General features: G+C 30.1%; 2 protein-coding genes and 1 pseudogene across 2 annotated transcripts; 2 read left to right on the top strand and 1 right to left on the bottom strand.

Annotated features, from left to right (window-relative positions):
* The first annotated feature begins 859 nt into the window (after positions 1-859).
* LOC125370536 (cytochrome b6-f complex subunit 4-like) lies at positions 860-1384 on the top strand. Its single transcript, XM_048376414.1, has one exon. The coding sequence runs from the start codon at positions 860-862 to the stop codon at positions 1382-1384; it is 525 nt and encodes a 174-aa protein (XP_048232371.1).
* Positions 1385-1506: 122 nt separating this feature from the next.
* LOC125370535 lies at positions 1507-7356 on the bottom strand (annotated as a pseudogene).
* Positions 7357-19372: 12016 nt separating this feature from the next.
* Positions 19373-20732, top strand: LOC8274851 (vascular-related unknown protein 1). The gene is made up of 3 exons (XM_002524123.4): positions 19373-20088; positions 20221-20286; positions 20373-20732. Exons 1-3 carry the CDS (start codon positions 19711-19713, stop codon positions 20523-20525), a joined length of 597 nt encoding a protein of 198 aa, XP_002524169.1. The 5' UTR covers positions 19373-19710; the 3' UTR covers positions 20526-20732.
* The last annotated feature ends 2254 nt before the right edge of the window (positions 20733-22986 follow it).

Genomic DNA, 22986 nt, shown 5'->3' with positions numbered 1-22986 from the left:
GGATTATTGAAAAGAATAAAACTTGTATTTGGATATTTCCCTTCAACTCCAATTTTTTTTTATTTTACATGAATAGTTAAAGTGAATTCTCTTAAAATAAAAATGGATTATGGGAGTGTGTGACTTGGACTATTGATTTGGCCGTGCGAATTTATGCCCTTATCCGCTACATTGGAGTTAATAACCAAATGTGTCTCCAACCACTGCATAAGCCTTTTACAGAGGATAGGCTAGTTCACTTGAAGAGAATCTTTTTATGATCAGATCCAATTATATTGTACATGAACTGGCTCCGCAAAACGCAGTTGAATAAGCGATATGGTAGCATCTATATTCTATTTTACCTATTTTATTTATATGTTTTATTTTATCTATTTCTTTTACTTTATTACTTAATACATTATAGTATGAAAATAAAGTCATTTCCTTTGCATTGATCCAATTTATGATACTATCGGAGTGAAGTGAAATAAGGGATCTAAAGAATGACATAGGCTAAACTATATTAGTAACAAGTAAATCCTTTATATGTAAAAATCTCGATATATTTTAGAGATAAAGGCCAATCGAAAGGTCTGAGACGATCTAAAAAGCACTTAATCATGATTACCTTTTAGGCCTACTTGGGTATTGAGCATTTACTTGTAAGAATAAATTCCTTGCAATGGATAATTAATTGTAACTCTAGAAAAAGGAATCTAGTCAATTTTTTATTACATAATATTACATAAAATCATTCATATATGTGTAGACATGGCTAACATTTTACAATTTATAAGATCTATACATACAAGATTTTTTTATATGGATCTGTTTGATTCGTTTGATTCTTGCTCAAGCTGGATGATGAAAAATTATCATGTTCGGTTCCTTCGGAGGATGGATTTATAAGAATTTATCTATCCCAATAACAAAAAGACTTGACTTGAATGATCCTATATTAAGGGCTAAATTGGCTACGGGAATGGGTCATAATTATTACAGAGAACCCGCATGGCCCAATGATCTTTTATATATTTTTCCGGTAGTAATTCTAGGTACTATAGCATGTAATGTAGGATTAGCAGTTCTAGAACCATCAATGATTGGTGAACCTGCAGATTCATTTGCAACTCTTTTGGAAATATTGCCTGAATGGTATTTCTTTCCTGTATTTCAAATATTTCATACAGTACCCAATAAGTTATTGGGTGTTCTTTTAATGGTTTCAATACCTGCAGGATTATTAACAGTATCCTTTCTGGAGAATGTTAATAAATTTCAAAATCCATTTTGTCGTCCAATTGCGATAACCGTCTTTTTAGTTGGTACTGCAGTAGCCCTTTGGTTAGGTATTGGAGCAATATTGTCTAATGATAAATCCCTAACTTTAGGTCTTTTTTAAAATTGATTCAATTGTAAAATAAAATATCACGACGTGTATGTATATCTAGAGAATAGTCACTTCAAAGTGAATTCTCCCTAGATAACATCTATCGGATTTATATTTTATTCTTTGGTAAAAAATTAAATTGTGAAATCTTTTTCTATTTCTAGAATATCCAATATATATTTTACATAGTTTATAAGAAAATGTTCAATTTTCATAAGATCTTCTTGACTTATATTAAAAGGTTTGATAATGTATGTATATTAGATCTTTTGAGGCAATTATAGATCTTAAGAGTCAATTCTGATTGGTCAATAAAAACGTATTAATATTATCTAATTTTAATTTTTTTCTTAATTTAGTCAATCTATCATAATAGGTAAAAAAAGGGAAAGTAACCTTGTGTTGGTTTTTTTCTAAATGGAAGTTTTGTTCTTCTGCATGTAGAAAAGGAATAAATAAATCAATCAAATTCTAGGAGACTTCATGAAGTGCTTCTTCTTTAGGAGTTAAACTCCCATTTATCTATATTTTGAGAAAAAGTATCTCTTGCTTTTCATTCCTGTGGAAATCTGAAGACTCAGTTGTAGATATGGTTGTTGAAAGATAAGTTTGAATAGAAGTTAAGTTTGAATAGGTTTAACTAACTTAACTTTGAATAGAATTGTATATATGTTATAGTTAAGTTGTTAAATAGCTAACTAGATATAGAACTCTAAGATATATACTTGTAACAAGTAATCAAAAAAGAAAATGAAGTGTTTTAGGGTTTTTTGCATGTTTTACATGATCTCCGTTTTAGGGTTTTGCATGCTTACATGATCTATAGTCTTAGGGTTTTGCATGTTTACATGGTATCAGAGCATACCTAAGGCAGATTGTAAATCATTCAGATCTTCGAAAAACTTATCGTAACTATGAGCTTCAAAACACCTACACCAATCATCATACAACAAGAGAATGCATCCTTTCCTAATAGTGTCATTCTCGATGAAACTAACTATCCTTTATGGTCTCAGTTGATGGAGATGAGGATAGGGGCACGAAATAAGGCTGGTTTTCTAACCGGGAGTGAAAAAAGGCCTGATGAAAATGATGCGAAGCTTGCAGGCTGGGTTACTGACAACCAAAAGGTGAAAAGCTAGCTCATTGATTCCATGATTCCATCTCTTATGCAAAGATTCATCTGTCTTGGAACAGCAAAGAAGGTTTGGGAGGCAGTATCGAAGACTTTTTATGATGGTTCTGATGAAACTCGGCTGTTTGAGTTAAATCAGAAATCATTCACCATTAAGCAAGATGGAAGACCACTCTCTACGTACTATACTGAACTTATATCAATTTTTCAGGAAATTGATCAAAGGTCTTCATCTTCGGCAAGCACTGTAAATGGAGTTGTGGAGTTGAATTCGGCTATGTCTACGCTTAGGGTTCATATCTTTCTCAGTGGATTGGACCATGAATTCGATCAAGTGCGTGGGGAAATTCTTAGGAAGGACCCCAAACTTGACTTGGAAAGTTCCTATGCATATGTCCGATGTGAATTTCAATAAAGGAAGACCATGGGAGGATCTTCTTCTCCTGTATCTAAAAGTGTAGCACTAGCGACAAATTAAAAGGGATCATCCAGGAATCGAAGGAATCATTCAGGAGGAAAACCTAACTATGTATGTGATCATTATGGTGAGTCTGGACATTCCAAGCAGCGTTGCTATGAGCTGATTGGATATCCAGACTGGTGGGATTTCTCAAAGAAGCCACGCAAGAAGAGTAACCAGATTGCTGCTGCTGTGGATAACTTATTTTCAGAATCAAAGTCTGACATTCCAACTGCTCATGTAGCTCACTCAGGTGGTGGTAAGGGTAAGGCATTATCAACTTTCATTGAAAATGATGCTTGGATAATTGACACAGGAGCTTCTGACCATATGGTTGGAAATTCGAATAGGATACAAACACTAAAATCACCTTCTCAAAGCTTTGTTTCTACAGCTAATGGGAGTCAATGCCAAGTCATTGGTGAAGGTTCTATTAAGTCACGAGTGTCTTACCCTTGATTCAGTTCTTGTTGTCCCATCTCTCGAGTGTAATCTCCTTTCTGTTAGCAAAATTACTTCCTCTTTAAATTGTACAGTAACTTTTTGGTCTTGTTACTGTATTTTTCAGGATACTCTGACTCGGAGGACAATTGGTTATGGTGTTAGAAGAGGACAGCTTTACTACCTGGAGTTAGGGCAAGCTGAAGGACAACAAGTAGGGTAGATGTGTTTGATGAATAATGAAACTAAGAGACGAGAAGATGTATGGTTATGGCATTGTAGACTTGGCCATTTGTCTTTTAGTTACCTTAGGAAATTAAAACCTCATTTATTTTCAAGTTTTGATGAATCAGATTTTAAGTGTGATGTTTGCGAATTAGCAAAAAGTCATCGAGTTCCATATTTTCCTAGTTTGAATAAGAGTAGTGAACCTTTTTCAGTCATTCACTCGGATGTATGGGGACCTTCAAAAATTTCTATGTTTTCGAATGCCAAGTATTTTGTTACTTTTGTTGATGAGTGTACTCGCATGACATGGATTGCCTTATTACGTAATAAGAACAATATAGGTACAGCTTTCTATGAATTTTGTAGCATGGTGAATACTCAATATCAGAAACCAATTCTTGTATGGAAAACAGATAATGCAATGGAGTTCATGGATTCAACTCTTGGAAAATATTTGTCTCAGAAGGGAATCAGGCATCAAACATCATGTACGTATACTCCCCAACAAAATGGCTTGGCGGAAAGAAGGAATAGGCAAATTTTAGAGATTGTTCGTGCCTCTTTGTTTGGAATGAATATGCCGAGGTATTATTGGGGAGAAGCTGTGAAATCTACTGTCTATTTGATGAATAGAATGCCTTCTCGTGTCCTAGGTTTTGATACTCCTCAACAAAAATTGAATTCTTTGTGTAAGACTCATCATGTGCCTAATCTAGAACCACGAGTGTTTGGCTGTGTCGTGTTTGTGCATGTCTCTAAGCATTTGCAAACTAAGCTTGATCCATGTGCGAAAAGATGTGTTTTTATAGGGTATGCAGACTCTCAAAAGGGATATAGGTGTTATAATCCCTCGGAAAAGAAACTAGTGGTGAGTATGGATGTATCTTTCAGGGAAACTGAACCCTATTACCTCAAGACGGGTTTGAATTCTCCTGGTCAGGGGGAGAGAATATGTAGAGATAATGAGGTAATCTCTGAACAGATTAATTACTTAACATGTGATGATTGTTTGCTAAGTGAAGAAATGAGATTTCTTGGAGGTGACAGCACTTCTGGCGAGATGAATCAACCTTTGATAACACCATATACCGAAGCTCCGATGCAGGATATCTAATCTGAAAACATCACTCAGGTAAGTGCTCCATTACTTATTGAATCTGATGAGTCTATTATTCCTGTTATTAGACAATCCCAAAGATCAACATGAACCAAACTTACACTCCAATGTGAAATATCCTATCACTAACTATATTTCTAATCAAAATTGAGTTGTGTCAGGTCCATATGCTCTTGTGGTAAATCAGTTAGAGCACATTCCTATTCCTAATACTGTACAGGATGCTTTAAAAGATCCTAAGTGGAAGGCAGCAATGAATGAGGAGATGAGGGCATTACAGAAGAATCAGACCTGGGAGGTAGTTCCATTACCTGATGAGAAGAAGACCATTGGGTGCAAATGGGTGTTCACTGTGAAGTTTAATATGGATGGGAGTGTGGATAGATATAAGGCAAGATTGGTCGCGAAGGGTTACACTCAGAGATATGGTGTTGATTACCAAGAAACATTTGCACCAGTTGCGAAACTGGATACCATTAGGATACTGATCTCCTTGGCAGTGAATAGAGGCTGGGATTTGAAACAATTTGATGTTAAAAACGCATTCCTCAATGGTGACCTCGAAGAAGAAGTTTATATGGATATTCCACCAGGTGTTAATTTTGAAATGTCCAAGAAAAATGAGGTTTGTAGACTGAGGAAGGCTTTATATGGACTGAAACAATCTCCTAGGGCTTGGTTTGGTAGACTCACAGTTGCCATGAAGACATTTGGATACACATAAAGTAATGCTGACCATACATTGTTTATTAAACACAAAGATGGGAAGATTACTGTCCTCATTGTGTATGTTGATGATATGATTGTTACGGGAGATGATAATGAAGAAATGAGATCACTTCAAAAGGCCCGCAACTGAATTCGAGATGAAAGACCTTGGATGTCTAAAATATTTTCTAGGAATAGAGGTTTCACGAACTGAAGAAGGTATTTCTCTTTCCCAAAGAAAATATGTGATTGATTTACTAACAGAAACTGGAATGCTTGCATGTAGACCTGCGGCAACACCTATGGAGTTCAATCACAAGCTCGGAATTTATCCAAATCAAGTACCTACTGACATTGGAAGGTATCAACGACTGGTTGGGAGACTGATTTATTTATCACATACCAGACCTGATATTGCTTATTCAGTGAGTGTGGTGAGCCAATTTATGCATCAACCAAGCGTTGAACACATGGAAGCAGTCTATAGAATTCTAAGGTACCTAAAGGGAACTCCGGGAAAGGGTTTATATTTTTCTAAAAATGACGGTTCAAAAGTCGAAGGTTACACTGACTCGGATTGGGCTGGAGATCAGACAACTCGAAGGTCAACTTCTGCGTATCTTACTTATATTGAAGGAAACTTGGTAACTTGGAGAAGTAAAAAGCAGAAAGTAGTCGCAAGATCAAGTGCGGAAGCTGAATTTCGAGGAATAGCTCATAGGATGTGTGAATTAATATGGATTCCACGGGTTCTTAAAGACTTGAAGATTGAATGTCAGAAGCCAATGAAACTGTTTTGTGATAATAGGGCTGCCATTGAGATAGCAAGAAATCCTGTCCAACATGATCGTACTAAACATGTGGAGATTGATCGGCACTTTATCAAAGAAAAATTGATCAACAGGTAATCCAGTTGTTGTTTGTTAAGTCCGAAAATCAACTTGCTGATGCTCTTACCAAGGCTGTTACTAGCAAAGTGTTTCGAAATCTTATTGGCAAGTTAGGCATGTCAGAATCTTATGCTCCAACTTGAGGGGGAGTGTGGAAATCTAAAGACTCAGTTGTAGATATGGTTGTTGAAAGATAAGTTTGAATAGAAGTTAAGTTTGAATAGGTTTAACTAACTTAACTTTGAATAGAATTGTTTATATGTTATAGTTAAGTTGTTAAATAGCTAACTAGATATAGAACTCTAAGATATATACTTGTAACAAGTAATCAAAAAAGAAAACGAAGTGTTTTAGGGTTTTTTGCATGTTTTACATGATCTCCGTTTTAGGGTTTTGCATGCTTACATGATCTATAGTCTTAGGGTTTTGCATGTTTACAATTCCCATTTCAATAAGAATGAACACTATGATTCACATTTCAAGCAGGCATAAATACATCCTCCATAGGATAACTTTCCTCTTGAAAGTTATTTATCAATTTTATACGACAGCCGTAATTTTTCTCGATTTGTAATCTAATACACAAATCAATTGGTTCCATTAAGCTAGTGATATGCTGTGTATTATCAAGGCGGTAAAATGATGTCTTGAGTAGTTATATATCCAGGACTCTTGACACAAATCGATGTGTCATAAGTTCCATACAAATTGCTTCTCAATACAATTTCTTTCAAATTCATTAAAGTTTCATGTATTGATTCTTGAATACCAACTATAGTCGAAAATTCGTGTGGTATTTTCTCAGATTTTGCACGTGTGATACATGTTCCTTCGATTTCTCTAAGCAAAGCTCTTCACATCGCAATGCCTATTGTGTCGGCTTGGCCTTTCATAAATAGTGACAGAATAAAACGTCCATAAGAAATACGCTTATTGTCAGTATTTTGATTCAACACATTTCCACTATAGTGTCCGAGTAGATATTGTTACTTTCTATTGAATCATTAATAATATTGAAATCATTGAATTATTTATTTCTCTTGAAATCTCTTCAATATTTATATTTACACACGCCTTTTTTAGGAGGCCTGCAGCCATTACGTGGCATAAGAGTTACATCCTGGACGAAGTTTAATAATATACTACTTCAGCGAATAGCTCTTAATGCTACTTCTCACCCGAGACTAGGACCTTTTATCATGGCTTCTGTCCGTTGTATACCTTGATCCACTACTATTCGAATAGCATTTCCTATTGCAATTTTGAGCTGCAAATGGCGTTCCTCTTCTTGTGCTACTGAATCCACAAGTGCTGGCAGAGGACCAAGAAATCACTCGACCCCGTATATCTATAAAGGTCATAATAGTATTATTGAAACTTGCATGAACATGAGTAACACCTTTTGGTATTTTATGTGCACTCTTACGTAAAACAATACGTCCATTCCTGCGTGAACCAATTCTTGGTAAAAGTTTTGCCATATTTTATTATCTCATAAATATAAGTCAAGGGTCTATGGATATATCCGTCTCATGTCAAAATAGATCTTTTTTTTATTTATATATATTTTTATTTGTACATCAGATCCTTTAGAGCGTTTCCGCTTAGCAAGATTATCCTTGTCTTTGTTTATGTCTCGGGTTAAAGCAAATTACTATAATTCGCCCCCATCTATGTACCAGTCAACATTTTTCACAAATTTTACGAACATAAGCTCTTATTTTTATATTTCTCGTTCCTTAAATTTTGAATATACATAATTTTTTTGAAGAAAATAAGTTTCTTTAAACTTTGGAATCGCAAATTGTATCCCTTGAAAATGATGAAAGTGAAAGGAATTTGAAAGTTGAAAAAAAAAACTGACTAATCATTCAAATCTTTGTTTGTTACGGAGTTTATAAATTAAAAGTGCTCTAGTCGAGTTCTAAATACTTAACACTATTTCTGAACAGTATAGGTATAAAAAACTATGTTGGATCCTTCCTGAAGCATAACCTAAAACGAGATCTTCATTATCTAAAGGAACTTGAAACATACTATTGAAAAAGTGATCCATAAATTAAACCTTCCCGAATTGAATCCATTTTTGTTCTTTTATTCCATCTAAAATCCCCTTCAAGTATCGATTAATGTAAGAGGAATGATATTAGAAACTTCTTTTTTTCACAAATAAGAAGTTGGGATACAATTCAGATATCCGAAAAATTACCATATATAACATAAGATTTCTCTACCGGTTCTTCTAGTCAAGCTTCTCGGTCTGTCATTATACCCCGAGATGTAGAAAGAATTACAATACCCATCCCACCCAAAATTCTAGGAATTTTTTGATAGTTAGAATAGATTCGAAGACTAGGTTGGCTAATCCGTTTTAAATTTAGACTAATTCTACAGAATTTTCTCCTCTTTCTTCTATGTCGTAGGATTAAAATCAAAAAAAAATTTGTTACCTTTCCAGTGTTTCTTGGTATTTTCAATAAAATTTTTTCGTAAAAGTATTTTAATAAAAAAATCCAATTGAAGCAAATTCCGCAAATAACCCAATTTTTGCAGTCACACCGCAACTGCTAGTGGCCATTGATATTAATTAATATATAGTCAAGGGAGTAATGGACTCATCTTCAATCCGAATCATTATTCTTTCAATTTGTAGAAAATGTGTCATTAAAGCCTAAGAATTTTCTAAGTTCCATATAGTTACAGGTCAAACCCAAAACAAAGAGAAAAAAGAGAAAAAGAAAAAAGACGAAGGATTGCCACAGGGGCGGACTTATATGAAGACGAGTGGGGGCTGAAGACTTTATTTCTTTCTTTTTATCTGAAAATTAAAAAATTAATCATTTATTCATAGATTGTACGACTGTTATTTTTATTTTAATTATAAAATTAAATTAATTGATATAATTTAATAAAAATTTATATTTAATATTATTTATAAAATTTTAAAAAATAATTATAAATTAACTATTTTTAAATATCTTTAATATCTTTTTAAATTTTAGAATTTTATTAATACAATAATATAAAAATTTCTTACTAATTAATTTTAGTATTATATAAATTAATATATCAATATAATTAATATTATTATATTTTAAAATTAAAAATTTATTATATAATTAAAAATTAATTATTTTATTGTCATATAATTATTTTCAAAGTTCTTATTCTTTTAACTATTTTTGAAGATAGTCAATACTAAAAGTAAGAATAAGTCTGAAAATATATTTTAGTTAAAATAAAAATAATTATTTTATTCTATTTAAAAGATTAATTTATAAAGTGGATTAAGGATTTAAAAAAATATTATTTCATATGTGAATCATATTAAAAAAATAAAAGGTATATATTCAAATTTTAAAAAATAATATAAAATGCATAAGTATATTTTACTAGATAAAATAAATATAACTTTTACATGTTTCTAATATCAAATTAATAATTTAAGTAAATAAAATAAATTAAAAGTTATATTCTTTATTAAAGAATAGAAATATTGCAATTTAATTGCAGTGATGATATCCATGAGTTTAATGATTGTTATTATTTTATTGATGGATAAGATTGTCTTTAAAGTTTTTTAGTTTGGTTTTAACAAAATAAAGAGTGGCCGGTAAAAACACTTAAAAAGTAGAACTTTAAGCTTCAATCCTTAGATGAGATGGAACATGATCACTAATTAATGCAGCCTGAATGATCTCTAAAAGATGTTTACATTTTTAGAGATCATGTGGCTATTATTTCAAATGATGAAATTAACCTCTCTACTCAAATCAAATTTCACTAATTTTGCTGGTTCACTAATTCTTATACTGAAACATGGGTCATTTCAAATTCATTAATTTATTGATCTACTAATTCTTATACTGAAACATGGGTCACTTCAAGTAGTACAGTGAGAAAGCGTAAAAATGTAATGTTAAAGCGTAAAGATGTAACAAAACAAAACAAGAGGGATTTTTTGCAATTATTTTTAGATTTAGACGTATATAGTGTAAATTTCTCTTAATTAAATTTTCATGTAATTATGAACCATTATTAGTTATTTATTTAAGTTAGAATATTTACTTAAGTTGGAATAGTTAAGAGTTGTAGAGGATAACTCTTAAAAGTTTTGTATTTAGAGGAAGACTCTGCAAGAGGAATATCAAGTTGTGGAGATCAAATATACCATGGGAATATACACATTCAGTCTGCATCTATATCTTATTATTCTTTCTGCAATTCTCTATAGTTCATCCTCCATAAACACTTTAGTTTATTTTTCCATTTTTCTTTTAAGATCAAAAAAGCTTTTCAAGAAGTAGAGAGTGATGAAAAATCATCTTCTTCAAATCCTACTTGAAGGATTCTAGATTTTAAGAGAATTTTTATTTTCTGTTTTATTTCATGTCTTTTTATTTAATAACGATGACCATTGAATTAAGTATGTTAGGTTAATTTCATAAGTATGAACTTTGTTATTTATTTATTTGATGAATGATTTCTTAACATTCATATCTTTATTAGTTTTAACTATTATTCTTAGTTGACTATCATATCAATTTAATAATAATACATGTTATGAAAATATTTAGGTTGAATGTATTAGAAATGCCATCTTTACTTCAGTCTATGTTGCTAGAAGAAATTTTAATTGCATCATTAGTTTAAATGGCTAGAAGAAAAAACATATCACTATCTCATTCATTAGATTTAAGCTCAAAATAAAACAAAAGGATTACTAAGTAAATGGCTAGGCTAAATACTAATTTTATCATATAGTTTCACATATCATAATCATTGTATAAATAAAGTATTTAGATTTATTTTTAATATTTTTGTGTGATAATTAATCTTTATAATAACGGCTCTGCAGTTTTTTGTAAGATCGACCTCGTTGTGAATTTATTCTTATTATAGGAACAGTTCGTACACTTGCGAGTACATATTGATAGACATCACTATCCCATTATTAAGGAGAATGAGGGCAAGATAATTTGTGAATAATACCAATAACATCTATGGATTTAGCTAAATATTTCTTGAAATACTTACCTACGTCATTAAAATAAACAATGTTCAAAGAAATTTTAGATTGTGTAAGTACCTGATGATGGAAAGTTAAAATACTGCATTAATATCACTCTTATATCTTAGCAATATAATCTGCGTAGATATAAAAAAAATACTAAGATATATCAAAAGTCGTATTAGGTCATAAATAAATTAATTATTATATATCAAAAATTATAAATTAATTATGATACACCAGAAGCCTCAAGATATTGCCAAAGATCATAATATCCTTGTTCTAGGCATTCTGTTTACATATCAAACTTTATTTCAATCAAGATACATAAAGAAAAATATTTAATACTCTTCTATTCTTTAGAGAAATGTATTATATTCTTCTATTCTTTTAGTTCTTTCTTCCAATTATTATAATAGAGCTCATCAATTTTACTATTATAGCTGATGTGGTGTTCATTAATTGTGTTGATTCATCGTGTCTTGGAAAATACATGGCATACTATCTTCAAATTCTAACTATAAAAGATAAATATAAATTTATTTTAAGGGCATTATGTGATACATAAACTTTAGAGTTTTAATTTTGTTTGTCCTAGATTTTTTTATTGGTGTTTGGGTGGTATTTTATGGAATTTTAAATTTTTTGATTATTGACGTCTTATTTTTCACACTGAGTCTTACTTTCAATATTCTATTATGGTTATATTTTTGTGTTTTCCTCTATTAACTTTTGCAATTATTAAACTTTTAGTTTCATTTCTTACATATGTGTAATACCCGTAATCTTTTTCTTTGATTTTTTTAATTTTATTAGTTGTCGGGGGCAATTTAATAAATTAATATTTTTCGTGAATAAATGGGTACCATTTAATTTAATACTTCGAAATAATTATATTATATTTATTTATGAAATTAAATAATTAAATTATAATTTTATTAAGTTGAATTACTTTGACTAATTATCATATAAGAGTATATAAATATATATGTATATATAAGTGTAATCTATTTAAGTTGGGGGTGTTTTTATAGCATAAATTAAAATGAGGGATTAGAAAGAAATTTTACAAATATATATATATATATGACAAAACTTTTTCCTTCTCCCTCACCCCCTATTTTTGCCATCACTTCACCTCATTCTAGCTGCCGCAAACTCTTCTTCCCTTTTCCTCATTGGCGTCGCTTCCTTCTTTTTCTTTCTATTGTCGACGAACGAGTTGGAGAATGGAAGCTCCTCCATCACTACCATTACAAGCACATCCGTCTACCGCCCTTTTCCTGCAAATCTAACGCCGAAAACGAGCTTTCCGTCGTTAAAAACCCCCAAGCTAAGCTCCCCTGCCATTTTTCCTCCACCGATAGTAGTATATAGCCTCGCTGGAGCTGAAACTTTCCGGCCTCGATCTGGTGGCTTCTGGTGATTTCCAGCAAAAGCATTTGCATTTTCGAACTTCCTGTAACTCAAGCTTCGCGTAGGCGCTTTCGGATTTAAAATCCAATACGTTGGCGGTACCGGCTTTCGGTTCCCGATATTTCCCGGATGCATATAATTTTTAATTTTTAGCTTGGTAAAATTCATTTGAATCTTAAAAATTATTTAAAAATTTTTAGAAATTAATAACCCCATTAGTTGTTAATTATAAATAACTAATTAATTTAATTTGATTAATTGATAGTTTAATTATAAATATTATGAATTAATTAGTGTGATTAATTATTATTCAATTTTGTGATAATTGCGGTTATGAATAATTAATTAGATACCAGTAAATTATTTGTGGGTTGGTTGTGGAATAAATATTAATGACGGACCGCCTGTTGTTAATTGTGATTTGTGTTGTGTTTCAGAGTTGGAAAAATAATGCAGTTATGGGTGACCCGAATCCTGATAAAAATGTATTGAATATTGAAGTGTTTTTAGCAAGTTTTGGACCCATTTTACAGAGGGTAAACATCCACGCTTTTGGGGAGATTCTACCGAATATTTAGATCGGAATTTCTTAGACAGTCTAATCTAGGAGTCTAGGCCTAGAAAAAATTAAGAATATCTCATTAATTGAGTTATTTTCATGAATAGATAATTCACTCATCTAGCCAGCTCCACCCGAGGCGTAGGAGCAAACTGCAAAACGCAGCAGAACTGTAAATTACAGTCATATAATCAACTGCACTTATATCATGTCTAAATGAAATACAATGTTAATGGATTAATAATTACTATGATTATTATTAGTATTATTATCATCAATTTTATTTGATTAATAATTATCACAAATACTAGTAGCATCATTATTATAAACTTTATTTTCGTTATTATCGATATCATTATTATTATTACTATTATTCTTTTTGGCTATTATATTTATTATTATTATTATTACATATAATTTTCATGTTTGTTATAGTTGAAGCTATTCAACTTTAATTCTTAATATGTTATTGAATAATTTATGTTGCTTGTGATTTACGCTATTTTTAATTATTATTGATATTGTGATTGTAATTTTGGAATGAGGCGGCAGTAGAACATTCCACATGATGGATTGCATCAGGACCGCGTACGCACCGATATTAATCAGAGACAGGTAGTAAAAGATTATTCTTGGAAATTGCCCTGGTCGAGTATAACTCTCTCGACTATGAGGATTTGATTGCCGGAGGAAAGGTCCCTGGTTGAGCGTTGCTATCTAGGCACCGACTTTATTGGAAATTAGGTGACCAGACTGGATTAAGGACTCTGGTTGAGATTTACTCTCTGGGCGCCAGTCTTATTGGAATAAGGGAACCAAATGGTTAATAGGATTGGAGTTTAGGGTTATGCTGAGGTACTCGTCCCATAACCATTTAAATTGTATTTTTCTGAATCATGGTATGACACGTGTTTTGATATGATATGATATTTTATTGAGATGACTGTATTTATTTTAGGATTATATTATTTTAACTCACTCTCGAGATTGACAGTTTCAAATTTAATTTTTCAGGTGACAGCTAGGTTCTTCGTCGTCTTTATTTTGATAACTCGACTTCCTTCTTCTTCGGCCCATTGTAATTAATTTCTACTTTTTGCATTTCGAACTATTTAAAAATCTAGACTCTCTATAGTAGTGATTCTAAAGCTTGAATAATTTATTTTGGTATGTTAAAACTATGGAAAAATATTAAGCGCTCATACTGATAGATTGATTTAATTATGTTGTGATCATGCGAATGAATTGTTGGTATATTTGAGTAGTATGTATATATATATATATATATATGTATGTATATTTTAATTGTTAATTAGTTAGACTTACTATGAGTTTTAGTGGTTTTAAGCCTACCCATTTCCTAGTACCAATCACGGGTCCACAAATTGAATCGTGACAAATTCTCTAAATTGCTAAAAAATATAATTTGAAGACCTTGTTCTTATTTGCAGATTATTAATTATATTTTAAAAAAAGAATTATATATTTTAATTTGTGGTAAACTAAATTGGTGGTTCTAGATTTGTTATTTTCATTTATTTTCAAAAATAGAAAATATTTTAAAATCAAATGTTGTGATTGTCGTTGTTGGAATTCATTAAAAAGAAAAAAAAGACAACCTAAGGCGGTCAATACTGATAAATTTATCTAGTGTGGATCCTCTAAGTCTACTAGAGATATAGGCATATCAATGGCAAAATAGAAACAATACTGTGAAAATATAATTAACTTCTCACTTGAATTTTCAGGTAGGAGATTATTGAAAAATTATTATCCAAGACAAAGAAGGAGTTGAGCTTGGTGGCCAAAAGAATTATTGGCCGTATGTTTTGCTTGGAGGCAAAGCACCTCTATAGGTAAGAGGTGCAAGGCCTTCAACATCCCATATCCCGTCCATCCCAAAGCAACAAAATTAGAGAGGGGAAAGAAAGAAAGAAAACAAAGATTCAAGAGTGAAAAGAAAAATGTGTAATTCTCCTTTTTTTTTTAAAAAAAAAGAGTGTTAATATTTCTTTTTTAATTAGAGAAAAATTATAATTTCATAGTAAAACTTTTCTACCTTTACTAATAATTTTTTTACCTTGATTTATTTGAGATTTTTTCCCATAAAATCTATATATATTTATTTTCTTCATTATTATTTTTCTCAATTTATTATATATATTCCAACATATAAACATAGCTATATTAAATAAAAAAAAATAGCATTAATTAGATAAATAACATAGGCAGAGGATGTAAAGAGCTGCTATATTTTATAGCTAGGTGACATGGGTTGCCAACTGTATATGTCTGCTCAAAACTTTTCTTATTAAAAGATGCAAAAAATGGCAAGAAATAGTAACCTGATAAATTTTTTAAAAACAAATGCATGCTTCTGATGAAAATCATCTCATCAAAATAATGAGAGGGATTGGATATATTTGGCAATGCACTCAGTTTGGCAAATGGAAAGCTCTGAATCATGTCAAATTAGTACCCATCTCCATTCAAAACTTTCACATCATATAATAGAGCAGTGTGATATAGTAGCATTTTAAAACCTGAACCTGAAATGGGTGTGAAGGCCTTGATATTTCATGCAAGTAAAAAGTGATCAAATGCACATTATTAAAAGTTGAGAAGATAATATCTATCTTGAGTTGCTTTTGCTTTGACCAAGTGAATCAAGGAATCTAATTAATTGAGATGAGAAAATGAATTGGGTTTTAGGTTGATTTATATGAAACTTTTATGGCTGATTGGTATAATTTCCTTTTACAAATTGTACTTGCTATTTGTTCTAGTCAATAATTTATTTATGAGTTTGATCCTCTTTTAAATAATTATCAGAGAATGGACTTGACCCTAAATCATTTGCTTTCACTGTCTGACCACACTGAACCTTTCTGGTATTTTACTTTTATTTTTTTATAATTTTTTTTACGACTTAGATAGTATTTATTTAGGTTTTCTTTTTTTTCTTATGAGTAGATAGCATTTATTCACATTAATACTGTGCTTGGCAATAAGAGTGAAAAGGAGGAGAATATATTTTAAAAGAAAGAGAAGAGAGTTGAAAGGAAAGGAAGATAAAAATGTGTTTGGTTATATAAAATAATTATTAAAGAGAAGCAACGGAATTAATTCAATTTTGAATTTTCATATAAAATAATAGAGATAAAAAGGCTAATTATTTAAATTATAATTCTTTTTTATGAGATAAAACCTTAAATTAGAGTGTTACCTTCTGTAAGGAAAATAGAGGAGAATCATTCACTTTTTGCTAATTTTCTCTTTTAAGCTAAACACGAGTAAAATGATTTTTTTTTTTCTTTCTATTAACCTTCATTTATACATACTGTAAAAATGATCGAATTTTAATTTTCAAGTGGGCATATTCTAAATACATTGTAAAGTAGATAAACAAAATAACTAAAAAAGACTACAGATCACTAAATATATATAAAAGAAAAGACTTTACTCTTACAATGAGTGAGTTCGAATTTAAGGACTTTTAATTTCAAAGCATCAATCACTAGATAAAGTCTAACATTTTGGTTACTAATTAGTGGGTTAGGCAAGTGATAAAATGAGAAGATTCAAGTCTCACTTGTTAAAATCTCTTTTCCTTGATTAAAAAGAAAAAAGAGAAAGAAAACAAAAAAGAAACTGCACATTGACTATTGTTTCAGGCACCTTACCCTTCAAGACCCCTTATAACTAAACATATCACATTGAATTGCAATCCACTAATACAAGTAAAATCATTACAGTTATTTCACAGCTATACTTTTTCCCTTGTCAAGATCCTTTTGGAATACCTTATGGACGGATCCCTTAAGATTCGGACTCACATTATTTGGTGGAAGGATAATGATATAAATGTTGATTGAATTCTTTATATTTAGTTATATTTTTATCATAAAATTTAAATTTATTTTATTTCAATTCTTTAATTTTTATCATATTTCAATTTAGTCACTTTATAAATAAAAAATTAATATGAGGCAGAAATAATCAGCGAGAAAACAATAAAAGATAGAGATACAATATGTCAATTCCTTGTTGATATTGTAACTAAATTATAACTAAAATTAAAATTAAATAACTAAAATAAATAAAATCAGAATTTTATAAATAAAATAAAATATAATCGTTTTAGAAATTAAAAAGTCGAATACAATTTTTTTTAATCTAAATTAGGTATATGTCTCCATCAGTATACCAAATTGATAAAAGAAATATTCATCAATTTTAAATAATTGAGTATGTATCAATTATCTAATATCAAAATTTAAAACACTTACATATATATATATATATATATATATATATAGGTCATACTCTTATTTGTTTTGTGGTATATATATTTAGTATATATAAAAATTAAAAAATTTATTTATCCTGCATATTCTTATAGGCCGAGTTGGGATTTATTTGCTTGTGATTTTTTTAATATAGATATGATTGTATTAATTTAATTGAAAATTTGTTTTGGCTATTTTTATAACTAAAATATTACAAGACCTAGGAGTATAAGAGAAAGCAAACTGCACAGGGGATTTCACAGGTTCGAATATATCCGCAAAGATTTGGAGCAAACTGACGAAGGAATCGAAATTTCTCCCTTAGCAATTTGAATAACTTTCAAAGCATCTCCTTCGAAAATTATTTTCATCAAATGATATTTGGATACCCAATAAATGCAATCTCGGAGAGCCAAGCATTCTAATATGAAAGGATCGCAAATGCCCAAGCATTTGCTTGTGGTTAGTATGTTAGTAAATAGGAACTGATTATTAGGTTCTTAGCTTAGTAGGATAGCTCAATGCGTATTTGGTTTAGTAAAAGAGCTTTATTGAACTCGGATGAAGGTTTTAAGTTTGAACCTCTACTTCCTTTTCAATGAATGGATTGAAATTGCTCATCTCATATTATTATTTAAACATTTTTTTAAAGTTCTTGAAACTTTATTTTTAACCCAGAACAACAATCTCCGGCTGCATCTTTGACATAGAGCAACAATTTCAAATAGGTAAGGGGATTTAGTATTACGTTTATTGATTTGTCCGGTCAATTTTTCCGTCTCAAGCAAATAATGGTATGATCCTTTAATAAAATTTGTACAGAGAAAAGCGAGATTGGCAATTCTTTCCTGCTAATCAATCATTTTTTTTATGAACAATTGAAATTCAAAATCCTTAATTTAAGGATGTAGATGGGACAATTGGTTCACAAAAGCCCATTCCAGAATCGCAAAGTTGGGCTGCGAATACATTTGTTGTCCGAATCCAAAATTTCATTTCAAGAATTAATTACCGGTCATACCCATAACTTGCCGCTGCTATATTTATAACATAAACACGGTAAATGAATAATAAATCCTTTGTATATTTTATATTTAAATACTTCATCGATTATTAGTTTTTCTTAAATCAGACATTAGATTAAATTAATTCAGAATCTCTTTGTCTCTAAATATAGGCTTCAAGTGGGTCGATAAAAAAAAAATTTAGTATTCAAAATTTTAATCCTAGTTTACGAGTCTATAAAGTATAAAAAGCTATATACACATTATATACTTTAAAAAATATATATTAATTGGCTCTAGCAAAAATAATCTAATAATATGATATGAAATACTTATAATTAATAATATTTTTTTATTTATAAAAGTTTCTATCCAACACATTTTAGATTTTAGATTTTAGATTAATACTTGATAATAGATGAAAGGCAGATAATTGAGCCTATGAATAAGCCTAATGGCATATGGTGCAAAATTAAACACATTGAAAAGTAGGTTCACACTGAGTCTGCCACCACTACTCCAATAATAATTCTTGCTGAATCAGTCCAATGTTACTGTATAAAATTTTATTTTCATGGGTTTTTCTTTTGAATTGACTCTTTAGATACATTAATTGTATTTAGTTGAAAGGGAAGTCCTGACAAGGAAAATGGCCACCATTGCTGTGTTGTGTAGCAGCAAATACCAATATGAACCACAAAGGTCAACCACACCCCTATCATTTCCAATTTTTTATTTTTTATTTTCTCCCTGCTGCCAGTTCTCTCTCTCTCTCTCTCTACCAGTCATGGTTTTGTGTAAGCAACTGCTAATTTAACTTCCTCAACTCCCCTGACCCCACTTAGCAAACCAAGATTCTACGTTATGGGTACCCTTTTTTCTTCCATTACTTCTAATCATCAACTGATCCATCTTCTGCTATAAATCTCTCTTTAGAAACTCCTCCCTAGTTCCCTCTTCATCAAACATCACCCTACCCTATATTTCTCTCTCTCTCTCTCTCTCTATATATATATATATATATTTACCTGGTATACATATATATCTAGTTATTTATATTTATACATATAGATTCTGATCATGGAGGGTTCTGTGGATCATTCTTCCGTGATGAGAGGTGTTAATATTGTTCCCGATTCTGAAAGAACAGCTGCTGTTAATGATGAAGAAAGTGGATGGACAGCTTATTTTGAAGATTTCTCTAACCAAAGAAGAGATGATGATGATGATGGAGATAGTTTTGGTACCTCTTCTATGGTTTCTGATGCTGCCTCTATTCCTGCATGGAATAAATCAACTACTTCTCCTCATCACAGTAACCATGTTGTTGTTGCTGATGCTTCTTCTTGCTCCCCAAATTTTCCCAAGAAATTAACTTTCAAGAAAATAAGAGCTAAAGAAATTTCTTATGATGATTCTCTGGAGGATACTGCTAGTTCTCCAGTCAATAGTCCTAAGGTTTAGATTCAAATGCCCAATTTTTTTAATTCTACTCTTTTTCTTTATGTTATCTCAAATTCTATTGAATATATATGAGAAAAGAAAAAGAAAAAGGAAAAACCTAATACGTTGAACATTTTAAACTAACAGGTAAGTGATTTCGGAATGGCTGACAGGAATCCCAGGAAGACAAATGATCATTTTAATAGTTCTCTGGTAATCTTAATTTCGGTCTTTTGATATATTAATACTTTGCTTGAAGAGTTCCATCAATATAAATTCTTTCAAATGACTTTTCCCAGAGAAAAGGAGGCAGGTTAGAGCATTATGGAGGAGTTCTGGAGACCAATGAAAGATGTGAAATGAGTTACACTGGGAATAATGACCGTACTGACTTGAAGAAAAGAGGGCTATGTCTGGTTCCTTTGTCCATGTTAGTTAACTATCTTGGTTAATCTCTCTCTCTCTCTCTCTCCCTCCCTTGCAGAAGGCCTTGCAGTTATATATAATGGGAAAATCCTGTTAATATGGTGCTTAATAGTTGTGAACTACACAAATGTCTCTCTTTCTCTCCTTCTTCATCTGTAAACTGAATCTAGTTCAGATCTTTCTTCTGTTGTACATATTCAAGAGAAGAGAATAAAGACAATGTTTGGCAACAACATGTGAATATATCATTTTCATTGGCATGTAACTTAATAAAATAATGCTACAATAAGAAACACATTTATCAAAATGGTAATAATATTTTTTTTTAAAATTAAATTTTTGATTTCGAGTATTCTACATGTAGCTGTCTCAATATTCTTAAGATAATATTTTCATAATTGTAAAAATTCTATATATGATTTTTAAATTAATTGGAAAAGATGAGTTATTTAATAAATTTCAAGTTGCTTTATCTAGGTTTATAAAATACTTTGGCATAAAAATATATGAATAGGATAGATGACCTTTTGATGCCATTATGCATTTTGTTCACAACTACAAGGATAAAGAAAAACCCAAGAAGAGCTGATTCTTTACCTTTTGCCCAGTGCTAAGGGTGCAGTATTGTTACAGTTTTACAAATTTTTAATTCAGAATGGAGACATAGAAACATGGAGTGTGAATTTCTTGGTCAATCTGAAGTCGTGCAATCTTCATCAGTGATTTAAAGAGAGGAAGAAAATAAAATAAAAAAGAAATATAATTGATGATATGGATAGTCGGCAGCAGGGTGCTTACGGCACCTCTGAGAAGCATGACACCAAATTTGCAGGTCATTTAGTGGTGACTGTAGTAAGGGCGGCAACGAAGTGGGGATGCAATTAGTTATTACAGCTTTGGTTGTCTAAATTTGTACGTAATGCCTTCAATGAGAGGTTAAACTTTAGACTATTAAGACTTTCAAACATTCAATTACTAATTTGTGGTGAAATGTTTTTAATAATGGTTGACTATTTGTGTATTTTCTTCAAGATTTTTTTTATTACAAGAACTTAAGGAAAAAAAAAGTTCTAAGAGGCTATTTATTTTTTAAATATAGTATTTTTAGTTATAGATTAAGTATCAGTTATCCGGAGGTGCACCAAGACATTCTAATTTGATGGGCATGTACTATGATTTTAATTAATAACTTATAATTTTTCATGCAATTTTAATTAATATTTCTAATCGATAATAATTTTAAAAAAGAGGTGAACACTTTTAAAAAAAAGTGTTCACAAAAGAAAAGCAAATAGATAGAATTTATTGGATTTGAATAGAATTTTTTACTTTTTTATTTAATTATTAATTATAATATTTTTCATTCAATAAATTATACTCTTTAAAGTAATAAAAAATTTTGAAATGCTTTTAACAGTTTTTTTTTTTTTAATTTCTAGAGATACTCTAATAGTGAAATTTCTTTTATTGGAAAGAAAAAACAAAATATATATGAATATTCAATAAAAATAGACAGAAAAACTACTACTGAAATAAGGCATATTGTTAGTTACATTAAACATATATACTACAATAAATAAAGAAATGATACATATATGTGAGTACTTTACATTTTGATATTAAATGATTTACACTAGTTTAATTATATAAAGTTAATGACTATGTGTCAATAATCTATTAATTTGATGTAGGTAGTGACATGCAACTTAATTTGGTAAAACTTTTTTTAATAATAATAAAAAAAATTCTTGTTTAGGTTTGGTGTATGTCCCATCTATGTACCAAACTAATAAATTATTGATATATATTCATTAGTTTTAAATGATAAAATATGTGTGAATCATCCAATACCAAAATATAAAATATTCATGCGTATTTGTCATTTTTCTATTAATTATGGTAAAGAATCTCTCTAAATAAAATGGTTCAATTCAAGAAATGGAAATAAAACGTCCTATTAACATTGAATTCTTTTGCTACTCTCGATGTATTACACTTTATGTTAGATGAAACAAATATAAAGTTATTAAAAAATTTAGGCTTAATTACAAATTAAATTCTGGATTTTATATTTTGTAATAATTTTATTCAATTATTTTAAAATCTCAAAATAAATATTCGTTCTTTTAATTTATTTTTAAAAAATATTTTCCGATGACAAGTTTTAAAGCTTCACAATAAAAAAAGATGACGTAGGAAGTCAATTGCGCTTACTAAAAAAATAATATTTATGAATAGTTTATCCAAAATTAATAATATAACCATTAAAAATTTCATATGTGTGCATTCTTTCACGTGTTTTACATCTAAATACAATAAATTTTTTTATTAACTGAGTAATTTTTTATGTTAGTAAGTAAAATTAACTTGCCACTTTACTTTTCTCGTCATCGTAAGATTTCAAAAATTATTACCAACAAATATTTTTGAAACTAAATTGAAAATATATGTATTTATTTTAAAATTTTGAAATAATTAGATAGAATT

The sequence above is a fragment of the Ricinus communis genome, chromosome 7, assembly GCF_019578655.1.
Source record: "Ricinus communis isolate WT05 ecotype wild-type chromosome 7, ASM1957865v1, whole genome shotgun sequence".
Classification (NCBI taxonomy): domain Eukaryota; kingdom Viridiplantae; phylum Streptophyta; class Magnoliopsida; order Malpighiales; family Euphorbiaceae; genus Ricinus; species Ricinus communis.
The sequence above is the reverse complement of the archived record's forward strand: the minus strand, read 5'-3'. Positions and strand labels throughout refer to the sequence as shown.